This window comes from Pseudopodoces humilis, chromosome 2, assembly GCF_049639895.1.
Source record: "Pseudopodoces humilis isolate 2021_Gansu_Grassland_sample_001 chromosome 2, ASM4963989v1, whole genome shotgun sequence".
Lineage (NCBI taxonomy): Eukaryota > Metazoa > Chordata > Aves > Passeriformes > Paridae > Pseudopodoces > Pseudopodoces humilis.
Window position 1 is genome coordinate 1,055,186 of NC_142201.1, and position 18,823 is coordinate 1,074,008.

General features: G+C 41.8%; 1 protein-coding gene across 2 annotated transcripts in view; it reads left to right on the top strand.

Annotated features, from left to right (window-relative positions):
* RCAN1 (regulator of calcineurin 1) overlaps positions 1-18,433 on the top strand; it is a 37,727-nt gene extending 19,294 nt beyond the window's left edge. The window contains exons 1-4 of one of the 2 annotated variants that reach the window (XM_005526577.3): positions 8,248-8,915; positions 11,021-11,194; positions 13,121-13,280; positions 15,956-18,433. In XM_005526577.3, the coding sequence (XP_005526634.1) occupies positions 8,829-8,915; positions 11,021-11,194; positions 13,121-13,280; positions 15,956-16,113 (579 nt within the window). In that variant the 5' untranslated portion in view covers positions 8,248-8,828 and the 3' untranslated portion in view covers positions 16,114-18,433. Of the gene's footprint in view, positions 1-8,247; positions 8,916-11,020; positions 11,195-13,120; positions 13,281-15,955 lie in introns of those variants that run through there. The other variant, XM_014255635.2, reaches the window with a different exon arrangement.
* The last annotated feature ends 390 nt before the right edge of the window (positions 18,434-18,823 follow it).

Below are 18,823 nucleotides of genomic sequence, written 5' to 3' on the forward strand. Positions count from 1 at the left end.
CTGCCCAAGATCCTATCTATCCATGCTCTCTGGCAGTGGGAAGACATTCCTTGGGTCCTGTCCCTCCATTCCTTGGGAAAAGTCTCTCTCCAGCTTTCTTGTAGCCCCTTCAGGTCCTGGAATCTGAATCTGGATCCCAGCCTTACACAGCCAGCTCAGAATTTAACTTCTAAAAGTCCTCTCCTGTAAAATGTATTCTGTCTTCATCACTGCTCTTACACATGAGAGCAAAACTGAGCTCAGCTTATTGGCACTGGGTTGTTTTAAAAAATGAACCATGTTTGGGTTCAGTGTTCTCTATCTCATTTATGTTGTTGGAAGGCAAGAATTGGGAAAGGATGTGTTTCCTATGGGATCAGGGGGAGCTCTGACCACCCTGGCTTTGACTGGATGGGGTTTGAGTAAAGCCCTATCAGCTGTGGGGCTGGATTGTGGCACTGCTGGATTGTTTGTGGGGAACTTTCCCTTTTTCCCATGAAGGAGAATTAGGGAATTTTTTTAGGGGGAACCTCCTGGCTCTGCACAAGTCCCTGGCAGGAGGGGACAGCCGAGGGGGTCGGGCTCTGCTGCCAGGGAACAGGGACAGGAGGAGAGGGAACGGCCTCAGGCTGGGCCAGGGGAGGCTCAGGGTGGACAGCAGCAGGAATTTGCCCATGGAAAGGGAGCTCAGGCCTTGGCAGGGGCTGCCCAGGGAGCTTTGCAGTGCCCATCCCTGGAGGTGCCCAAGGAAGGGCTGGACGTGGCACTCAGGGCTCTGGGCTGGGGACAAGGTGGGCATCGGGCACAGGTGGGACTCCCTGGGCTGCGAGGGCTTTTCCAGCCTCAGGAATTGTGAGATTCTGGGATTCCCTGAGCTTTGTTCTGAACCTTTCACCCCCATCCTCTCTGGTGAGCTGTCACAGCCTGGCTGTGTTTGTGTGGGAGCTTCCATTCCCCATCTCTTTGTGTTTGCTCCGGGTTGTTCTCCTTGTGGCTCTGGCACCATTTCAGCAGATCTGGGTTACATTTCTCCAAAATGTGGTCCCTGTTCAGTCCCCAAAGGTGGCACTGGGAGCCCTCCCTGTCCCTGCATTCCCGGTGATGTGCAGGGCTCCAGCTGTGCTCACTGTCAGAGCACGCAGGACACGCTCCAAGAATCCAGGAATTCGACTGGAAGCCTGTGTCCTATTCCCTGCACCTCTCCCTCTGCTCACTCTCACTTATTTATAACCTTACAGCTGTTCCCTCTTCATAAAACAGCCAGATCCTCATGCAGAAGGTGTTCCCTCACTCAAGAAATCATGGACCAAATCCCCTTTTTGCTTCAGCAGTGATGTGTTTGAACATGTCCCTTCTTTCTGGCTTGGATTATTTCATTTTGCAGCTCCACAGATCTCTTAATTACTTTCTAGATTGATTTTTTTTTCCCCCCTTTGAGCTATTAATTCAAATAAATAACCTTGAAAAGGTCAGAGTGGAGCTGATTTTTCCTGGTTCTCTCATGCTTCCTTTATTTCATTGTTACCCAGTGCTTGGGAGAAAGCTCTTTTTTGTCTTGGGGGCTGCAAGAGCATTTTTAACAAATAACTTCCTTCAATTCTGCTGTAAATAGATTTTCTCCAGCATGAAAAATACCCTATTTACCCATTTTGCTTTCAAAGTCCTTGTCCTTTTTTAGTTCCTAACAAATAGAGGTGATCTTTGGGGAATTTCCACCTCTTCCCCCTTTTTTAACCTCCCCTCTGAGGGAAGGATTTATATAGACAGCTATATTTAGAGAAGCTCTTCAGCAAGCTGGAGAGGAGTTGTTTGAGGATTTCCTGCCCTTCCCTTTCCAGAGTTAGCTTTTCCTAGGGTGGCCTGTGCACAATTTCTGTGGTGAGCTGGATGCTCCTCTCCCTGTCACCTTCTTTCCTCCTTTCTGCCATAAATAGAAATAAAAATCAACACTGCAGCTGCCCATGGGAATGATCTTGTTCACTTTTGTTGGGTTTTATTGTCATCTTTGGCTTTTTTTTTTGTTTTTGTCTGTTTATTTTCTCTCACCCCAAGATATCATGGATTAATTATAATATGGCTGGACAGTCCTCCTCAGGAAGTTTCATAGACTTTTAAAAAACACCTTCTTGAAGGTTGTTTTGATGATCTGAACCCAAATTCTCTTTCTGTGCTGAGGGATGTGTTTCTTGGATTGACTTTGCAACAACTTTCTCCTTCCCTTTTTTAATCTCCCAACCCAATTACTGCAAAAGGTGTTTCATAATGTGCTTTTTCTACTATAAATACATTACCTGCAGATAATTTTGGAATTAGAATAAAGCAGTTAATGAGTTTAACCAGAAATAAAGCCAGTAGAAATTGGCAGTTTTTTTTTTTAACCAACTCACTGACGTTTATCGCTCTGTAACTTCAGGTGTAGAAAAGTGTTTGAGTCTTGAGTTTGTATTTGGATCTTGTGTCTTCAGGTTTCCCTGACATCTTAGAAAATGAGCACTCATTCCTCTGCTTCTGTTTGGAACAGGAAAAGATTTTCCTGGAATAAGTGGAAATCCAAACCAGAGCTGACACTGCACCCCAGACATAAGGTCTTCAATTTTTATTATCAGCTGAGTTTATTCTTTGCAGTAAATATCTGTGTTACCTTACAGAGCATTGCAGTGCAAAGTGTGCTGAATGAATGCTCTGATAAATATTTCTAACAGTCTTTGTCTGAAAATATCTCAGAATTGCCCAGTAGTGGGCTTCTAGAACCATGGAATCTTCTTTTGAGAGGCCCAGGCAGCCCTTTGTGCCCCATTCCCTTTCCCATGGAATCAGATCCTTCAATTTATTACACTTACATCTTTCTGAGGAATGCAGAAAATACAATGTGGAAAATGTAACTTTAAAACACAGCTTTTTATAACCACAAAGCAGAACTTTTCACACAGTTCCAGGATGGTTAATTGGGCTCTGTTTGTCTGTCTGGGCACTGGGGGGGTGAAATACCTGCAGGGTTGTGAAGCACTGAGAACTTGTGTTTGCTGCTGCCCCACCCAGCTCCTGCCCCTTTTCCATGGAGTCACCCTGTGGGCATTCCTTGGCTCCATCCAGGGCATGGTGTCATTTGGAAAAACCAGTTTGTGTTGCTGTGCTCTGATTTCTTTACTGTAAATAAGTCTGCACATAATCCTTGTGCAGTTCATTCTGTCATCCCACAGATCTGTTCTCGTTAACAAATTGCTTTGTGCAGATGATTTCCCTGCTGGAGGAATGTATTTATTTCTCTTACATCTTTCTGAGGAATGCAGAAAATATAACCTGGAAAATGTAACTTTAAAACACAGCTTTTTATAACCACAGAGCTGAACTTTTCACACAATTCCAGGATGGTTCAGTTTGGAAGAGACCTTAAAGATTATTTAGTTTCACCCTCCTGCCATGGGCAGGGGCACCTTCCACTATCCCAGGCTTCTCTTGGGACACTTCCAGGGATCCAGAGGCACCTTCTCTATCCCAGGCTTCTCTTGGGACACTTCCAGGGATCCAGAGGCACCTTCTCTATCCCAGGCTTCTCTTGGGACACTTCCAGGGATCCTGAGGCACCTTCTCTATCCCAGGCTTCTCTTGGGACACTTCCAGGGATCCAGAGGCACCTTCTCTATCCCAGGCTTCTCTTGGGACACTTCCAGGGATCCTGAGGCACCTTCTCTATCCCAGGCTTCTCTTGGGACACTTCCAGGGATCCAGGGGCAGTCACAGCTTCTCTGGGAAAGGTGAACGTGAGGTTTTCCTTTCTCTGAAAATAAACCTGGGCACGGTTGTTTTTTGCAAATCTGACAGGATTTCTCATGAAGTAAAATTCCCTGGCAGACCAATCCTACTTTGGAACACTTTTCTCCCCAGAATCCTCCAGTCTGAGCACTGGGAGCCTGGCACACCCACTCATGCCTCTAATGCCTCTAACTTAGCCCTATAAATTCTTCCCATGCCAAGCACACCCAGGTCACAAACACAGGGAGGAGAAAGGAGGCAGAATTATCACCCAATGTTAATGTTAAAGAAATTTTAGGAAGAAATTTACTCAGAGGACAGTGAGGCCCTGGCACAGGGTGCCCAGAGCAGCTGGGGCTGCCCCTGGATCCCTGGCAGTGCCCAAGGCCAGGCTGGACATTGGGAGCTCCTGGGACAGTGGGAGGTGTCCCTGCCATGGCAGAGGGGACACTGGATGAGCTTTAATGTTCCTTCCAACCCAAACCACTCTGGGAATTTATGATTTTTGTTTTGGGGGTATTTTTTAAAATTTTTAAAAAATTTTTTATGGGGAGCAAGGGTTTATTTTTGGCTATTAAAATGAGGGTAAGGCTTGTGCAGGGCTTTGGAGGCAAATGGCTTTAACTCAGTGCCCTCACTGCTGGCTCTGGGTGAGCAGGCAGCTCAGAATCATGGAATCATTTGGGATGGGGCACAGCTTCTCTGGGCACCCTGTGCCAGGGCCTCCCCACCCTCACAGGGAGGAATTTCTTCCCAATATCTGATCCAGGTTTGTGCCAGTGCCCACAAAGCTTCCTGACCCCAAATATGCACAGATAACTCTGGAACCTGTTCATGCCTTCCTGGCTGCTCCTCCCTGTCCTTTGGCAACCCCCAGCACAATGAACCCTGTGTGATTTTCATTGTAGATAACTCCAAGATGTTTATCCCTGTCGTGGGGTGAGGCAGGATAATTAACATGGAGACAGGAATAGAAGCTGTGTGTTGATAGGAAAAGAGCAGCAGGTCTGGAGTGGGAGTACAGGGATTACACAAAGAGCACCTCCAAGGGCAGCTGTAAAACCTGCCAGGGAGGAGGGAGACTGAACTGGATTGTTCTGATTTATGGGGTAATTTTATTGATTTAAAGAATTCCCAACATATTTAACTTCACACTCATTTTATTTCTCTGATTGTTCACTTTGCTGTTGTTGTTATTGGTATTTTTGGTGACTTGCCCTATTTTTGCTTCTGTGGTCTCACTTCTTCTCTCCTGTGCCTGACCTGTTCCACTGCACATGGAGATGAAATTGTGGGGCTAATTATGGCATTCCATCATTCTGTGTTCGCACTATTCCATATATTTATTTGACTCTCTGATTGTCCTTCCAGCCCCCAAAAATGTTCAAAAAATGATCTCTGTCACATTTCTGTCCTTGGGAAGTGCTGGAGGATCTGTCAGGTGATCTTGGTGTTTGGGAGCACCTTGTCTGCAATTTTAGAACTCAGTTTCCAGAATGTGAGCCCAGGAATCTGCAGCTTTCAAGGGAAAGGTGAAAGCTGAGGAAGTAGAGCTGACCCTGCTGTCCTGTCCCACTGCTCTGACCCCTTTGCTTTCATTCCCAAAGAGCAGCAGCACCATGGAATCATGGAATGGTTTGGGATGGAAGGGACATCAAAGATCACCTTGTTCCACCCCTGCCATGGCAGGGCCACCTCCCACTGTCCCAGGAGCTCCCAATGTCCAGCCTGGCCTTGGGCACTGCCAGGGATCCAGGGGCAGCCCCAGCTGCTCTGGCAATTCCATCCCAGCCCCTGCCCACCCTGCCAGGGAACAATTCCTGCCCAAGATCCCAAGATCCAGCCCTGCCCTCTGCCACTGGCAGCCATTCCCTGGCTCCTGGCCCTGCAGCCCTTGGCAATTGTCTCTCTCCAGCTTTCCTGGGGCTCCTTCAGGCCCTGCAAGGCCACCCTGAGCTCAGCCCAAAGCTTCTCCTGGCCAGGCTGAACAATGGCAGCTGGGCCAGCCTTTCCTGCCAGCAGAGCTGCTCCATCCCTCTGCTCATCCTGGAGCCTCCTCTGGGCTCTCTCCAGCAGCTCCTGTGCAGGTGATTTTTGCCCTTGTTCTGGCTGTAGCTCACCAGGGAGGCTCAAAGAGAGGACAGGAAGCAGCAAACTCTCCAAAGGGAGATAAGGGAGCAGAAAAGGTGCCCTCTGATAATATCAGAACATCAAATCCAGGACTCCTGAGGTGCTGCAATGTTCCTGTCCCAGCCAAGGTCTTTGCACAGGGGTACCAAACCTTCCAGGAGCTGAGCCCGTGGAGGGAACATTGCAACACTCAGGGTTTGGCAATGGGGCTTTTGTAACTTTGCCTCGTGGTTTCCACATCAGCGCAGGGCTCTCCACACCAAACCCTGCCTTAAACAACCTCTTCTTTACCTGCTCCAGGGCACTGGGAACTGGGGCTTTTCTTTTGACAAAATGCTTGAGTTTGATGTTAATAACTCAAAGTGGTTTATTTAATACACTGAGAGACCTGACCTGAGCTGGAGGAGGGCAGGGCTGGATCTTGGGATCTTGGGCAGGAATTGTTCCCTGGCAGGGTGGGCAGGGGCTGGGATGGAATTGCCAGAGCAGCTGGGGCTGCCCCTGGATCCCTGGCAGTGCCCAAGGCCAGGCTGGACATTGGGAGCTCCTGGGACAGTGGGAGGTGTCCCTGCCATGGCAGGGCTGGAAATGAGATAATCCTTAAAATCCCTCCCCACCCAAACCTTTTTGTAATTCCATAATTTCTCACCCAACCATGTCAAAAAATCACGATGATTGTGACAAAATGGAACATTCCAGGAGCGATTTCTTCAGAGTTTTAAAAAGGCAAGTTAAAAACATTGTGTCTGTCAGTTGGACTTAAATGTTTCTTTTAAATCTGGATAAAAAATCCTTTTGTGAGGTGTTAAATTTCTCAGACCCACTTGGTTTGTTTGTAGCCAGACTGGATTAGATGACAAATTTTGAAGGGTGGCTCCTGAAGTGATTTTCCCTGGCTCTCAGTAAATTGTAGGAGGGTGATCAGAGAGATTTTTACTGTTTTGCTCTTCCTGAGCTCCAGGGCCAGCAGTGTCCCCCAGAGGTGCTGCAGTGACCCAGCTTGGGGCAGGAACCTGCTCTGCTCTCTCTCAGAGCTGCAGCATTGCTGGTGTTGTGCAGCCTGTTTTGTGCTCAGGTGATTCATGGCCATTCCTTCCAGGTGAGCATCCCAACCTCTGCTTTATGGAGTCATTGCCTGCTCCTTCCACATTCCAAATATCTTGAGGATACCTGGCAGCAGATTCCAGGTCAGGGACAGGATTTAGGATGTGCTCAATGTGCTTTTCTGGGCTCAGAGGTGTCAGGGCTGGTTGTGAATCCTGAATTTCTGTGTGTGCCCCGTGCAGAGCTCTCATCCCATCCTCCCTGATGGAATTTATCCCATTTTTCCCAGAAAGGAGCCTTGGCAGGATGGATTCCCGATCCCTGGAGGTGTCCAAGGAATGTCTGGATGTGGCACGCAGTGCTCTGGGCTGGGGACGGGGGTGATGATTCAGTCACAGGTTGGATTTGATAGCCTTGAAATGCTTTTCCAACTCCAGTGATCCTGGGATTTTTAAGTGAGGACTTCCAAGAAAAAGTTCTAAGAAATTGTATTTTATTCTTTTCATGCTGTGGTAACTTTTAACCTAAGAACAGCAGAGAATTTGACTTTAAATTTAGCAAGTAGACCCCCTAAAAATGGAGAATAGTTTTCTAAAAATCAATCTACTTCTAAAAAATTTATAAACTTTTGAATAAACTTCATGTGAAAAGTTAAATATTGGTGAAATCAGGTTTTAAACTTGGCACTGTGCATTGTTTGCAGGTCTTCCTTAAAACTTGGTGCTTCTGTCATAACCCTGTGTTAAAACAGAGTGAACTAAAGGCACTTGAGATTTTGGCTGCATTATCATTTTGGAGCTGAATGTGCATAGGAGAGTTCCAAATAGCTTGTGAAATCTTCAGTTTATAAACTTCATTAATTACTTCAAATGGTGATGAGTTTTTTTAATGGTTCTTGATTAAAAAAAAACCCAAAAAAACACAGGAAACAAAAAACCTCCCCAAAATAATCCACAAAAACCTGTGTTCTGTGCTGCTTTTTTTGGGAAATGCTTTGAAACTGGGATACAGGTGTCCCAGAAAATGTCAGAAATTCGGGTTCCACACCTGCTCCCTGCTGCTGTGTCTCAGGTTCTGGTATAGATTGCTGAACAAGCCCCTGGTAGGGAAAAAGAAGCAAAAATTCCCCTTCCTAATTCAAAATATTGGAGTAAAAAACCCTCACTGAAGTAATGATTATTGTGGCTTTATCTAGGATTTTTTATTAGGAGTTTATCTAGGATTATTTATGAGTTTCTAAGAAGTTTTTAGGGAGAGAAAAGATCTGGAAATTCCTCAAGCAGCCCCCAACAAAACCCTCCTCGCTTTATGAGGCTGGGAAAGAGTTTTTAATAAGGCGAGAACGGTAATTAACCCACGGAATCGCTTTGAAGAAGCTTCCAAATAAATCCTCCTTGTGATGGGATGAGAATCATTTTCCCAAATCAATCTCAAACTTCAACCTGTGAACATTTCATGGAACAAGAAGCGAGCTCTGGGATTTATTTTCCATCCCCAAGGAATCAGGAATTGGGCACTTTTCCTGCTCCCTTCGCTCCATTCCTGGAGCGTTCTGCCAAGGCAGGAACATTTTCCATCCCAGCTCGGAGTGGGAGCTGCATGGAATTACTGCCAGTGGAAACTATGCTGCAAGATCCTGGCCACAGCAGCTGCCCTGCTCAGCTCAGCTGGATTTTCCATGCTCCTGGTAATTAGCAGAGGGAAGCTGACTAATTGCTGACGTCACCTCTTTCCAGTCCCGCTTATATTTTGTTCCCGACTCCCTCGGAGCGTGCAGGAATTCCCTGTCACACTCAGGATGCTCTGAGAGCTTTGGAGTTTTATTTTCACCAAGAGCTGGACTGGTTTTGCTTTATAAACTCTACGTGCAGCAGGCAGAGATCCTGAAAATCCTGGGATTTCTGCTGGGTTCCAGCTCCGAAATGCATTTCCGTAATTTCCATTACAGTTTCAGCTCGCTCATCGCCTGCCTGGCGGATGGGGAGATCTTCACCCAGCCAGAAACAAGGGTACGTTTCATGCCTTTATTCCTGGCAATTCCTGCTGCTCCAAACGGGATTTGCACTTGGAAAGAAATTCCAGTTTATCCTGAAAGTCTTGCAGCAGCCTGATGTGAAGGGGATGATTCCAGCTCTGGGAATAATTCAGTTTTAGATTTGTGTGGTTGGGAAAGTGATCTCAAAGTTTTCCCTCCAGACTGCTTTGGCTGTGTTGTGTATTCTGAATTTTCAGCAAATATTTAATTCTAATATTAGTAATTATATAATTTCTAATGATAGCAAAATCCACTAATTTGTGATCCATTTGCTGCTTCTCCTGGGATTTTCTTTTTTTTTTCTTGGTAAAATGATAAGAAATCTCCTTGGGTCTGTATTTAGCTGATTTGCAATAGAAAATAAGTAATAAATAATGTAAATATAAAATAATATAAAATATCTGTCGTGTTACAGTGAATTGTTAATCAGTTCTGTTAGTGAGTTAAGTGCTAAGATACCTTAAGTATCTTATTTAATAATGTAAATATAAAATAATATAAATAATAAGTAATGTAAATATAAAATAATACAAAATAATATAAAATATCAGTCCTGTTACAGTGAATTGTAACTGCTAAAGTACCTTAAGTATCTTAAATAAATAGTGTAAATATTTAATAATGTAAATATAAAACGATATAAATAATGTAAATATAAAATAATACAAAATATCAGTTCTGCTACAATGAATTGTTACTGCTAAGATACCTTAAGGACAAAAATAATTAATTTTTCTTCTTTAGTGTCATAGTGCCAAAGTGACATTTCTGACTTCTCTAATCAAATTTTAATTTAAAATTCAATAATAAATAAATACATTTTTTAAAGTAACAGATTCTGTGGGTTTAAATACGGAATGGGAACTTGGAAATGCAATTTTTGGGTATTTTCATCCTGCTCCTGTTTCAGAGCTCATTCTAAAGAAGTTGGAGAAGCAGAACAGCTCTGATTTTAAAATCTCTTTGAAATGCAATGATTTTATACCCAGCTGTGGTGAGTGGAGCTTCTCAGGGAGGAAAACAAAATTCTGAATTAATTTCTGCCTTCTTAGGTAATTTCCCTTCTTTTTTTCCCCCCTCCTAATTCAAAATATTGTAGTAAAAAGGCCTCACTGAAGTAATGTTTATTATGGCTTTATCCTGAGTTTCTAGAAAGCTTTTAGGGGAGAGGAAATATCTGGAAATTCCTCAAATTAGAATCCTGACGCCGTTGGAATAAAACACTTGGGAAGGGCCTGGCAGCTCCAGAGCCTCCTCTTGTGGCTTGGAGTCCTGCAGGGAGAGTGGAAACACTTCCCATAAATTCAATTTAAAGTAGCAGGAAGGCAGGAGATGTTCATGGGCTTCATTCTGGCTGCTGAGTCACTGAGGAAAATCACATTCAGCTTGAAAATCAGGATTTTTTTCCATTATTTCTCTGTTAAAACTTGTGTCAATTCGCTTGAAATCTGAGTATTTGGGCAAAAGCTCAAAAAACTTTTTTCAGGTTTTTTGGGTATTGATTTTTTTTAAGAAACATTTCTTTTCAACATCTCACTGTGGCTAAATCCAGCATTTATCCCTGATAATAACACATTAAGTGATAATATCATTTATTAATGATAATAATCTCTTTGATAAGGTAGAAAACTTCATCCTAGAAAGAAAAATGAACAAAGCTGTTAGAATAATCAATATTCAAGAGTGGTACTTTGCCCTTATTGATAACTTTTTATTTCTAATTAATTTCTTAATTGGTTATTATTAATTATTAATTAATCATTATCAAACACTTATTTATAAATATAAATATTAATATAAATATAAATATAAATATAAATGTTAATATATAATATATAATATATAATATATAATATATAATATATAATATATAATATATAATATATAATATATAATATATAAAAATATAAAAATATAAAAATATAAAAATATAAATAGAAATGTGAATATAAATACAAATATAATTATATAATATATATAATATAAATATAATTATTATAAATATATATTAAATTTTAATAATTATTAATTAATTAGTGATTAATGCTGATTTTTTTTCCTCTCCTCTTTTCTCTTCAGGCTAAATTTGAATCCCTGTTCCGACCCTACGACAGGGACCTCACCTTTCAGTATTTTAAAAGCTTCAAAAGAGTGAGAATAAACTTCAGCAACCCTTTGTCTGCAGCAGATGCCAGGATCCAGCTGGACAAGACAGAATTCCTTGGAAAAGAACTCAAACTCTATTTTGCTCAGGTAAAAATAAAAAAAAAACTTCTATTTTTTGGGGATTATCCTTTGGATGATTAAAGCTTCCTTTGTTCTGACTCCCAGAAATCCTCCAGCTGATGGTTGTTTGGAAAAGCTTGGGATAACAGGGTTGGAAAGATGATGGGAATTTTGGGAATTTAACCCTTTTTCTTACCCTGGGTTTTGTTCATGTGTTTTCTTGGTCTTCTAAAATAATTTGCTTTTTTTTTTTCTGGAGTTTTTTCCCAAGTTTTTGGAAATCTGGGAATTGTTTCAAGTATTTATTATCTCAGCATCCCAGAATTCGTCAAAAAAAATCATTTTTTTGTCAGATTAATTAGAGAATCCAAGGTTGTTCCAGAGCTCCCTGGATTTGGAGGCTGTTGGTATTTCCCATTTCTTGGGTAACCTTGGATGGGAATGAGCACATCCCAAGAATTTAAAGGGAATGTGGGGGAGGCTTGGTGGGCTCTGCCAGCATCCAGGGAATCCCTGGGGATCCCAGGTGTGGAGCTGCCCATTCCAGGCTCTCCCAGCCCATTCCAGGCTCTCCCAGCCCATTCCAGGCTCTCCCAGCCCATTCCAGGCTCTCCCAGCCCATTCCAGGCTCTCCCAGCCCATTCCAGGCTCTCCCAGCCCATTCCAGGCTCTCCCAGCCCATTCCAGGCTCTCCCAGCCCATTCCAGGCTCTCCCAGCCCATTCCAGCCTTGGCATCTCCCCCAGAGCAGCTCTGGAGCTCTCTGCTCCTGCAGAAATTCTTCCTCTGGCAATCCAGCTGCTTTTCCAGCTGCTTTTCCCTCTGAAAATTGAGTGGGAAAACAAATCCAGGAGTGTTGGACCCCACCACGATCCGGGTTATTTTTATCCCTGCTGGAATTCGCTCCTCTCTCACTTTTGGGGATGGTTCCCAGCGCTGTTTGTCCGTTTGTCCCGGTTCTCCTGCTGCAGCTCCCAGCTGTTCCATTGGAAGGGAGGAACGTCCCTTTGGAATTTCCCTTGGAGCCGGATCCTGGCTGCTGCTGCCACCCTGCGTGCCGGGCAGGGCACGACATCCCTGCCCCCTTCCCAACCCTCTGAGCCCGGGATTCAGGGATCGATCCCAGGGATCACAGGGATCCTAGGGATTCAGGGATGATGGGGATTCGGGGATTACAGGGATCACAGGGATTCAGGGATCATATGGATCTCAGGGATGATGGGGATTCAGGGATCATATAGATTCAGGGATCTCAGGCATTCAGGGAGGATGGGGATTCAAGGATACAGGGATCTCGGGCATTCAGGGGTCTCAGGGATCACAGGGATCTCAGGGATCTCATGGATTCAGGGATGATGGGGATCACATGGATTCAGGGGTGGGGGATTCAGGGATTCAGGGATGATGGGGATTCAGGGATCATGGATTCAGGGATCACAGGGATTCAGAGATCTCAGGGATTCAGGGATCTTGGGCATTCAGGGGTGACAGGGATTCAGGGATCACAAGGATCTCATGGATTCAGGGGTCACATGGATTCAGGCATCACAAGGATCACAGGGATATCGGGCGTATATGGATTCAGGGATCCAGAGATCACAGGGATCTCAGGGGTTCAAGGATCCTAGGGATTCAGGGATCTCAGGGGTACATGGATTCAGGGATTTGAGGGATTCAGGGATCTCGGGGATACATGAATCTCAGGGATTCAGGGGTCCCAGGGCTCCAGGGATCTCAGGGATCCCAGGGATTCAGAGATCCAGAGATCACAGGGATCTCAGGGGTTCAAGGATCCTAGGGATTCAGGGATCTCAGGGGTACATGGATTCAGGGATTTGAGGGATTCAGGGATCTCAGGGATACATGAATCTCAGGGATTCAGGGGTCTCAGGGATCCCATTGATCCCGTGGATCCATGGATCCAGGCCCAGGCTGTGCTCTGCCTCCCCTGCAGACTCTGCACATCGGCAGCTCCCACCTGGCCCCCCCGAAGCCGGACAAGCAGTTCCTGATCTCTCCCCCGGCGTCTCCGCCCGTGGATTGGGAACAAGTGCAGGACGCCACCCCCGTCATCAACTACGACCTCCTGTACGCCATCTCCAAACTGGGGCCAGGTGAGGACATGGGAAACACCCCACACCCTCCTCAGTGCTCTAAAACCCTTCCAAAAAATTGATTTCTATTTGTTTATATTTCTGTGTCTTTTTATTTTTATTTCTATTTCTATTTTTATTTTTATTTATTTTTATTTTTATTTCTATATTTATTTCTATTTTTATTTCTGTTTCTATTTCTGTTTATTTTTATTTCTACTTATTTTTATTTCTACTTATTTCTATTTATGATTTTATTTATTTGTAATTTATTATTTATTTCTATTATTTTAAAAAATATTTTTATTTCTATTTATTTATATTTATATTTTCTTTGTTTATATTTTCTATTTATTTCTATTATTTCTCTTTATTTCTGTTTCTATTTATTTCTATTTCTATTTATTTCTGTTTCTATTTATTTTTATTTATTTCTGGTTTTGTTCCTGTTTATTTTTATTCCTATTTATTTTTATTTTTATTTCTATTTATTTTTATTCCTATTTCTATTTTTATTTTCTTCCTGTTCATATTTTCTATTTCTATTATTTCTATTTCTATTTATTTCTATTTATATCTATTTCTATTTATTTTTATCTATTTGTTTTTATTTCTATTTATTTTTATTTCTATTTATTTTTATTTCTATTTTTATTTCTATTTTTATTTCTATTTTTATTTTCTTTCTGTTTATATTTTCTATTTATATTATTTCTATTTCTATTTATTTCTATATATCTATATATTTATTTTTATCTATTTCTGCTTTTATTCCTGTTTATTTTTATTCCTATCAATTTTTATTTATATTTATTCCTAGTTCTATTTATTTCTATTTGTATCTATTTCTATTTATTTTTATCTGTTTTTATTTCTATTTATTTTTATAACTATTTCTGTTTTATTTCTATTTATATTTTCTCCCTGTTTAGATTTTCTATTTCTATTATTTCTATTCATATTTATTTCTATTTATTTATATCTATTTCTGTTTTTATTCCTATTTATTTTTATTTCTATTTCTATTTTTATTTCTATTTTTATTTTCTTTCTGTTTATATTTTCTATTTCTACTTATTTCTGTTTCAATTTATTTCTGTTTCTATTTATATTTATTTCTATTTATATTTATTTTTATTTCTGTTTTCATTCCCGTTTATTTTTATTGCTATTTATTTTTATTGCTATTTATTTTTATTCCTATTTAATTTTGTTCTTAATTATTATGAAATATTGTTACCAAAGATTTTATTTCACAATTTTTACATATTGTAAAATTTAGACACAATTTTTATGTATTGTAAAATTTATATATATTATAAAATTTAGACACAATTTTTAAATATTGTAAAATTTTTGTATATTATAAAATTTAAACACGATTTTTAAAAATCTTATATAATTTATACACAATTTTTAAATTTTTATATGATTTATACACAATTTTTATACATTTCTACCCAATTTTTTATATACTTTTAAATTCATCCAGAACTTTTTGCATTTTATCATTTTTCCATCCTGGAAAATCCAGTTCCCATCAAATCACTCTGGCTGCTCCCAATTTTTCCCCTTTATCCCTTCCCTATTTTCCCTTTTCCAACCCCATTCCAAAGGCTGTGTGTCCTGTTCCCTCGGGAATCTTTCCCCCAGGAATCTTTCCCTAAGGAATTTTTCCTAAAGGAATTTTTCCTTAAGGAATTTTTCCCCCCTAGGGAATTTTTCCCATCTAGGAAATTTTCCCCCCTAAGGATTTTTTTCCCACCTCAGGAATTTTTCCTACCTAAGGAATTTTTCCTACCTAAGGAATTTTTCCCACCTGAGGAATTGTTCCCTAAAGAATTTTTCCCACCTAAAGAATTTTCCCCTAAGGAATTTTTCCCCCCTAAGGAATTTTTCCCATCTCAGGAATTTTTCCCTAAGAAATTTTTCCCCCCCTAAGGAATTTTCCCCTATGGAATTTTTCCCGCCTACTGAATTTACCTTAAGGAATTTCCCCTAAGGAATTTTTCCCCCCTAAAAAATTTTCCCTAAGAAATTTTTTCCTAAGGAATTTTTCCCACCTCAGGATTTTTTCCCCCCCTAAGGAATTTCCCCTAAGGAATTTCCCCTAAGGAATTTTTCCCCTAAGTTATTTTCCCCTAAGGAATTTCCCTCCCCTAAGGAATTTTCCCTAAGGAATTTTCCCTAAGGAATTTCCCCCAAGGAATTTTTTCCTAAGGAATTTTTCCCACCTAAGGATTTTCCCCTAAGGAATTTTTCCCACCTAAGGAATTTTCCTTAAGGAATTTTTTCCCTAAGGAATTTCCCTCACCCTAAGGAATTTTTCCCCTAAGGAATTTTTCCCTAAGGAATTTTTCCCCCCTAAGGAATTTACCTTAAGGAATTTCCCCTAAGTTATTTTTCCCTAAAGATTTTTTCCCCCCTAAGGAATTTTCCCTAAGGAGTTTTCCCTAAGGAATTTCCCCCCCCTAATTTATTTTTCCCTAAGTTATTTTTCCCCTAAGGAATTTTCCCCCCTAAGGAATTTTTCCCCCCTAAGGAATTTTTCCCCCCTAAGTTATTTTTCCCTTAAGGAATTTTTCCCCCCCTAAGGAATTTTTCCCCCCTAAGGAATTTTTCCCCCCTAAGGAATTTTCCCCCCTAAGGAATTTTCCCTAAGGAATTTTCCCTAAGGAATTCCGCTCCGTTTCCAGGTGACAAGTACGAGCTGCACGCCGCCACTGCCACCACTCCCAGCGTTGTCGTTCACGTGTGCGACAGCGACAGCGACCTCGAGGGGGACACCAAGAAACCCAAACCCAAAATCATCCAGACCCGCCGGCCCGACTTCGCTCCCGCCCCCCTCAGCTGAGCTCCCGCGGCTTTTCCAAGGATTCCGAGGGGAAATCCCCCAGGGAAACGGCGCCTCCCGGCTTTGGCAGCAGCGAGGAGGAGAATTCCAAGCTAAGTTGGCTCCAAATGAAGGAATTCCAGGCTCAGTTTGGCTGCCGGGTGTTGATCCACGAATTCCCGGATCCCTGGGAACAAAGGATGGGAGAAGGGGACGTTTTGGGACATCACAGGACAAAACTGGGATTCTTTTTTTAGGGGGAAAAGCAGCTGGGGGAGGCTTTCCTTGTTCTGATTCCCAGAAATCCTCCAGCTGATGGTTGTGTGGAAAAGCTTGGGATAACAGGTTTGGAAAAATGATGGGAATTTTGGGAATTTAACCCTTTTTCTGACACTAGGTTTTTGTGCATGTTTCTTCTTGGTCTTCTAAAATAATTTGCTTTTTTTCTAGAGTTTCTCCTGAGTTTTTGGAAATCTGGGAATCAAATATTTATTATCTCAGCATCCCAGAATTCCTCCTGGATGTGTACATACATGATATATTTATATTTGGTTTTATTGGAGCTCCTTTTCCAGCAGGATCCAATTCCTCCAGCACCTGCTTTTTGGTGCTCTGGAAATTGTGCTTTTAAAATTTGAACCTTTGAAATTCCTGCAGAGGGTTTTGAAATTGTGCTTTTAAAATTTGAACCTTTGAAATTCCTGCAGAGGGTTTTGAAATTGTGCTTTTAAAATTTGAACCTTTGAAATTCCTGCAGAGGGTTTTTAACCTGGCAAAGCGATGGAAAAAAAACGTGCAATAGGAGAGTTGGTGGAATTCCATGGATTTTAAATTATTGGAAGTTCAGGTAATTTATATCTTCAATAAGATTTGTTTGGGAGCTTTGACTTTGGGAGGGAAAAGGACTCAAATAACGCTGATGGTGCATTTTCAGAGCTGGGGTGTTTTTGGGGAAAAAAAAAAAATTGATGGAGAAACTTGAATCTGCATTTTTGGTGAGTAAAGATTTGATAGGGATTGGAAAAATTCCACCCAGGAAGCAGTGAGGAAAGCTGGAGTGCCTTTTCCTTATCCATTCCTACTCCAAGCCGCACACTTGGATCTTTTTCTACTGAATATCCAGAAATCCGAATTTTCTGAGCTTTGCTTCCAAACTCAGCTGGGATGAAACGTTTCTAAATGCCAAGGAATGCTGATTTAAGCAGTGGCAAATGTGGGAGAAGCTTTAGGGTTTTTTTTATGGCAGTGTTTAAAGGCTCCTAAATGCAAATTTCAAAGAAGAAAGATGGCAGAAATATTTTATTACTGTTTTTTAAACTGGAGATCCTCACCTTGAAACAGGATTCTGGATTTTTGGGAAGAGGTAGGAGTTGCTATCCACGGAAAATACCACTTGGGGGTCCTGGAAAAGGGATGTTTGAGGCTCTCATTGTGATTTTGGGAATCAAACTGTGGCTCTCTCTTGGTTTGCTTTTGCCACACTTGGTCTGAGAAGTGATTGAAACAAATACTGCCTGAAATTCCTGGTTCTCACCTTGGTTTTTTTAAATTAATATTTGTTTTAAAAAGAACAGAGCCATTCCAGGCTGTGGTGCAGGGAAACAGGGTGTTCTGGAAGGCCTGGAATTCCTGACTGGAACAGAAATCTGGGCCTAGAGACCAGGAATGTACTGAATTTTCTGCTCTAGCTTGGATTGTTATTCCCTGGAAACTGGAACAAAGCCTGGTTCTGGTGTCTGAGTGGTCCTGGTTCCATGGGAGCTGTTGGGAAGAGCAGATTCCATGGATTGCTGGAGCTGGACACCCAGGAAAATCAGATTATTTTGGGTTACCCTCAGCTGGCTCCACGTGCTGCATTCAACACCCAAAAGAAAGGAATTAAGTGGAGGGAAAACTTGGGAGGTTTGTCACAACTGCATTGAAGCCTTTCCAAGACTTTTCCACGTTTCTCAAACGACTGCTGGACTTTGTGTCTCACCACATCCAGTCCAAAACATTGGGAATAATCCCAGAAATCACAGCTTGAGTTTGGCAGCACAAACCCAGGTGGCTGCTGCTGTGTTTCCTACAAAAGCAGAGCTGCTTTTCAATCCAAACCATCCAAAAAATCTGATTTTTGTCGTTTGAATACCTGATCCCTGCCTGAGGTGGGAACCACGGAAAACTTGGAATGTTCCTGGTTGGATCTGCCACCTCCTGTCCTCATGACTCCAGCGTGCTGCTTGCTTTTTTCTGGTTCTTTTATTTTTGTAATGTTCCAGTGGATGCTTAGTTGGTATTTTATACACTTGGATAGCACGGGGCAGATTGAAATTAAAATATTTTGTTGTCTTCTTGTAAATGTCCTGGTGTTTCCTGCATGGAACCACTCAAAGCTCGGCGCCAAAATGGGAATTTTCAGCTTCCAAAGGGGCAGAATGTTGTGCCAGGCCCTCATAAATTGATTCCCAGAAAAGCTTTTCCAGCTTTTCCAGAATTGCCTGATCTCCAAAAGTGAGGATCTGCTCAGGAATAAAACCCAGTGAGGGATATTCCAGTGAAAACCTGATTTTTCTGTGCCTCAAGTTCCTAATAAAGGTATCAAGGTCTTCCTGCTGCAGAATAATCCCTGTGCATTCATAATACATGAAATATTTCTATATAAAAAAAGAATAATTTGAGGAATATTTGAAGAATAATTTGAATTTTTTCCAGAGAGGTTCTGGATTCCCCATCCCTGGAAATGTCCAGG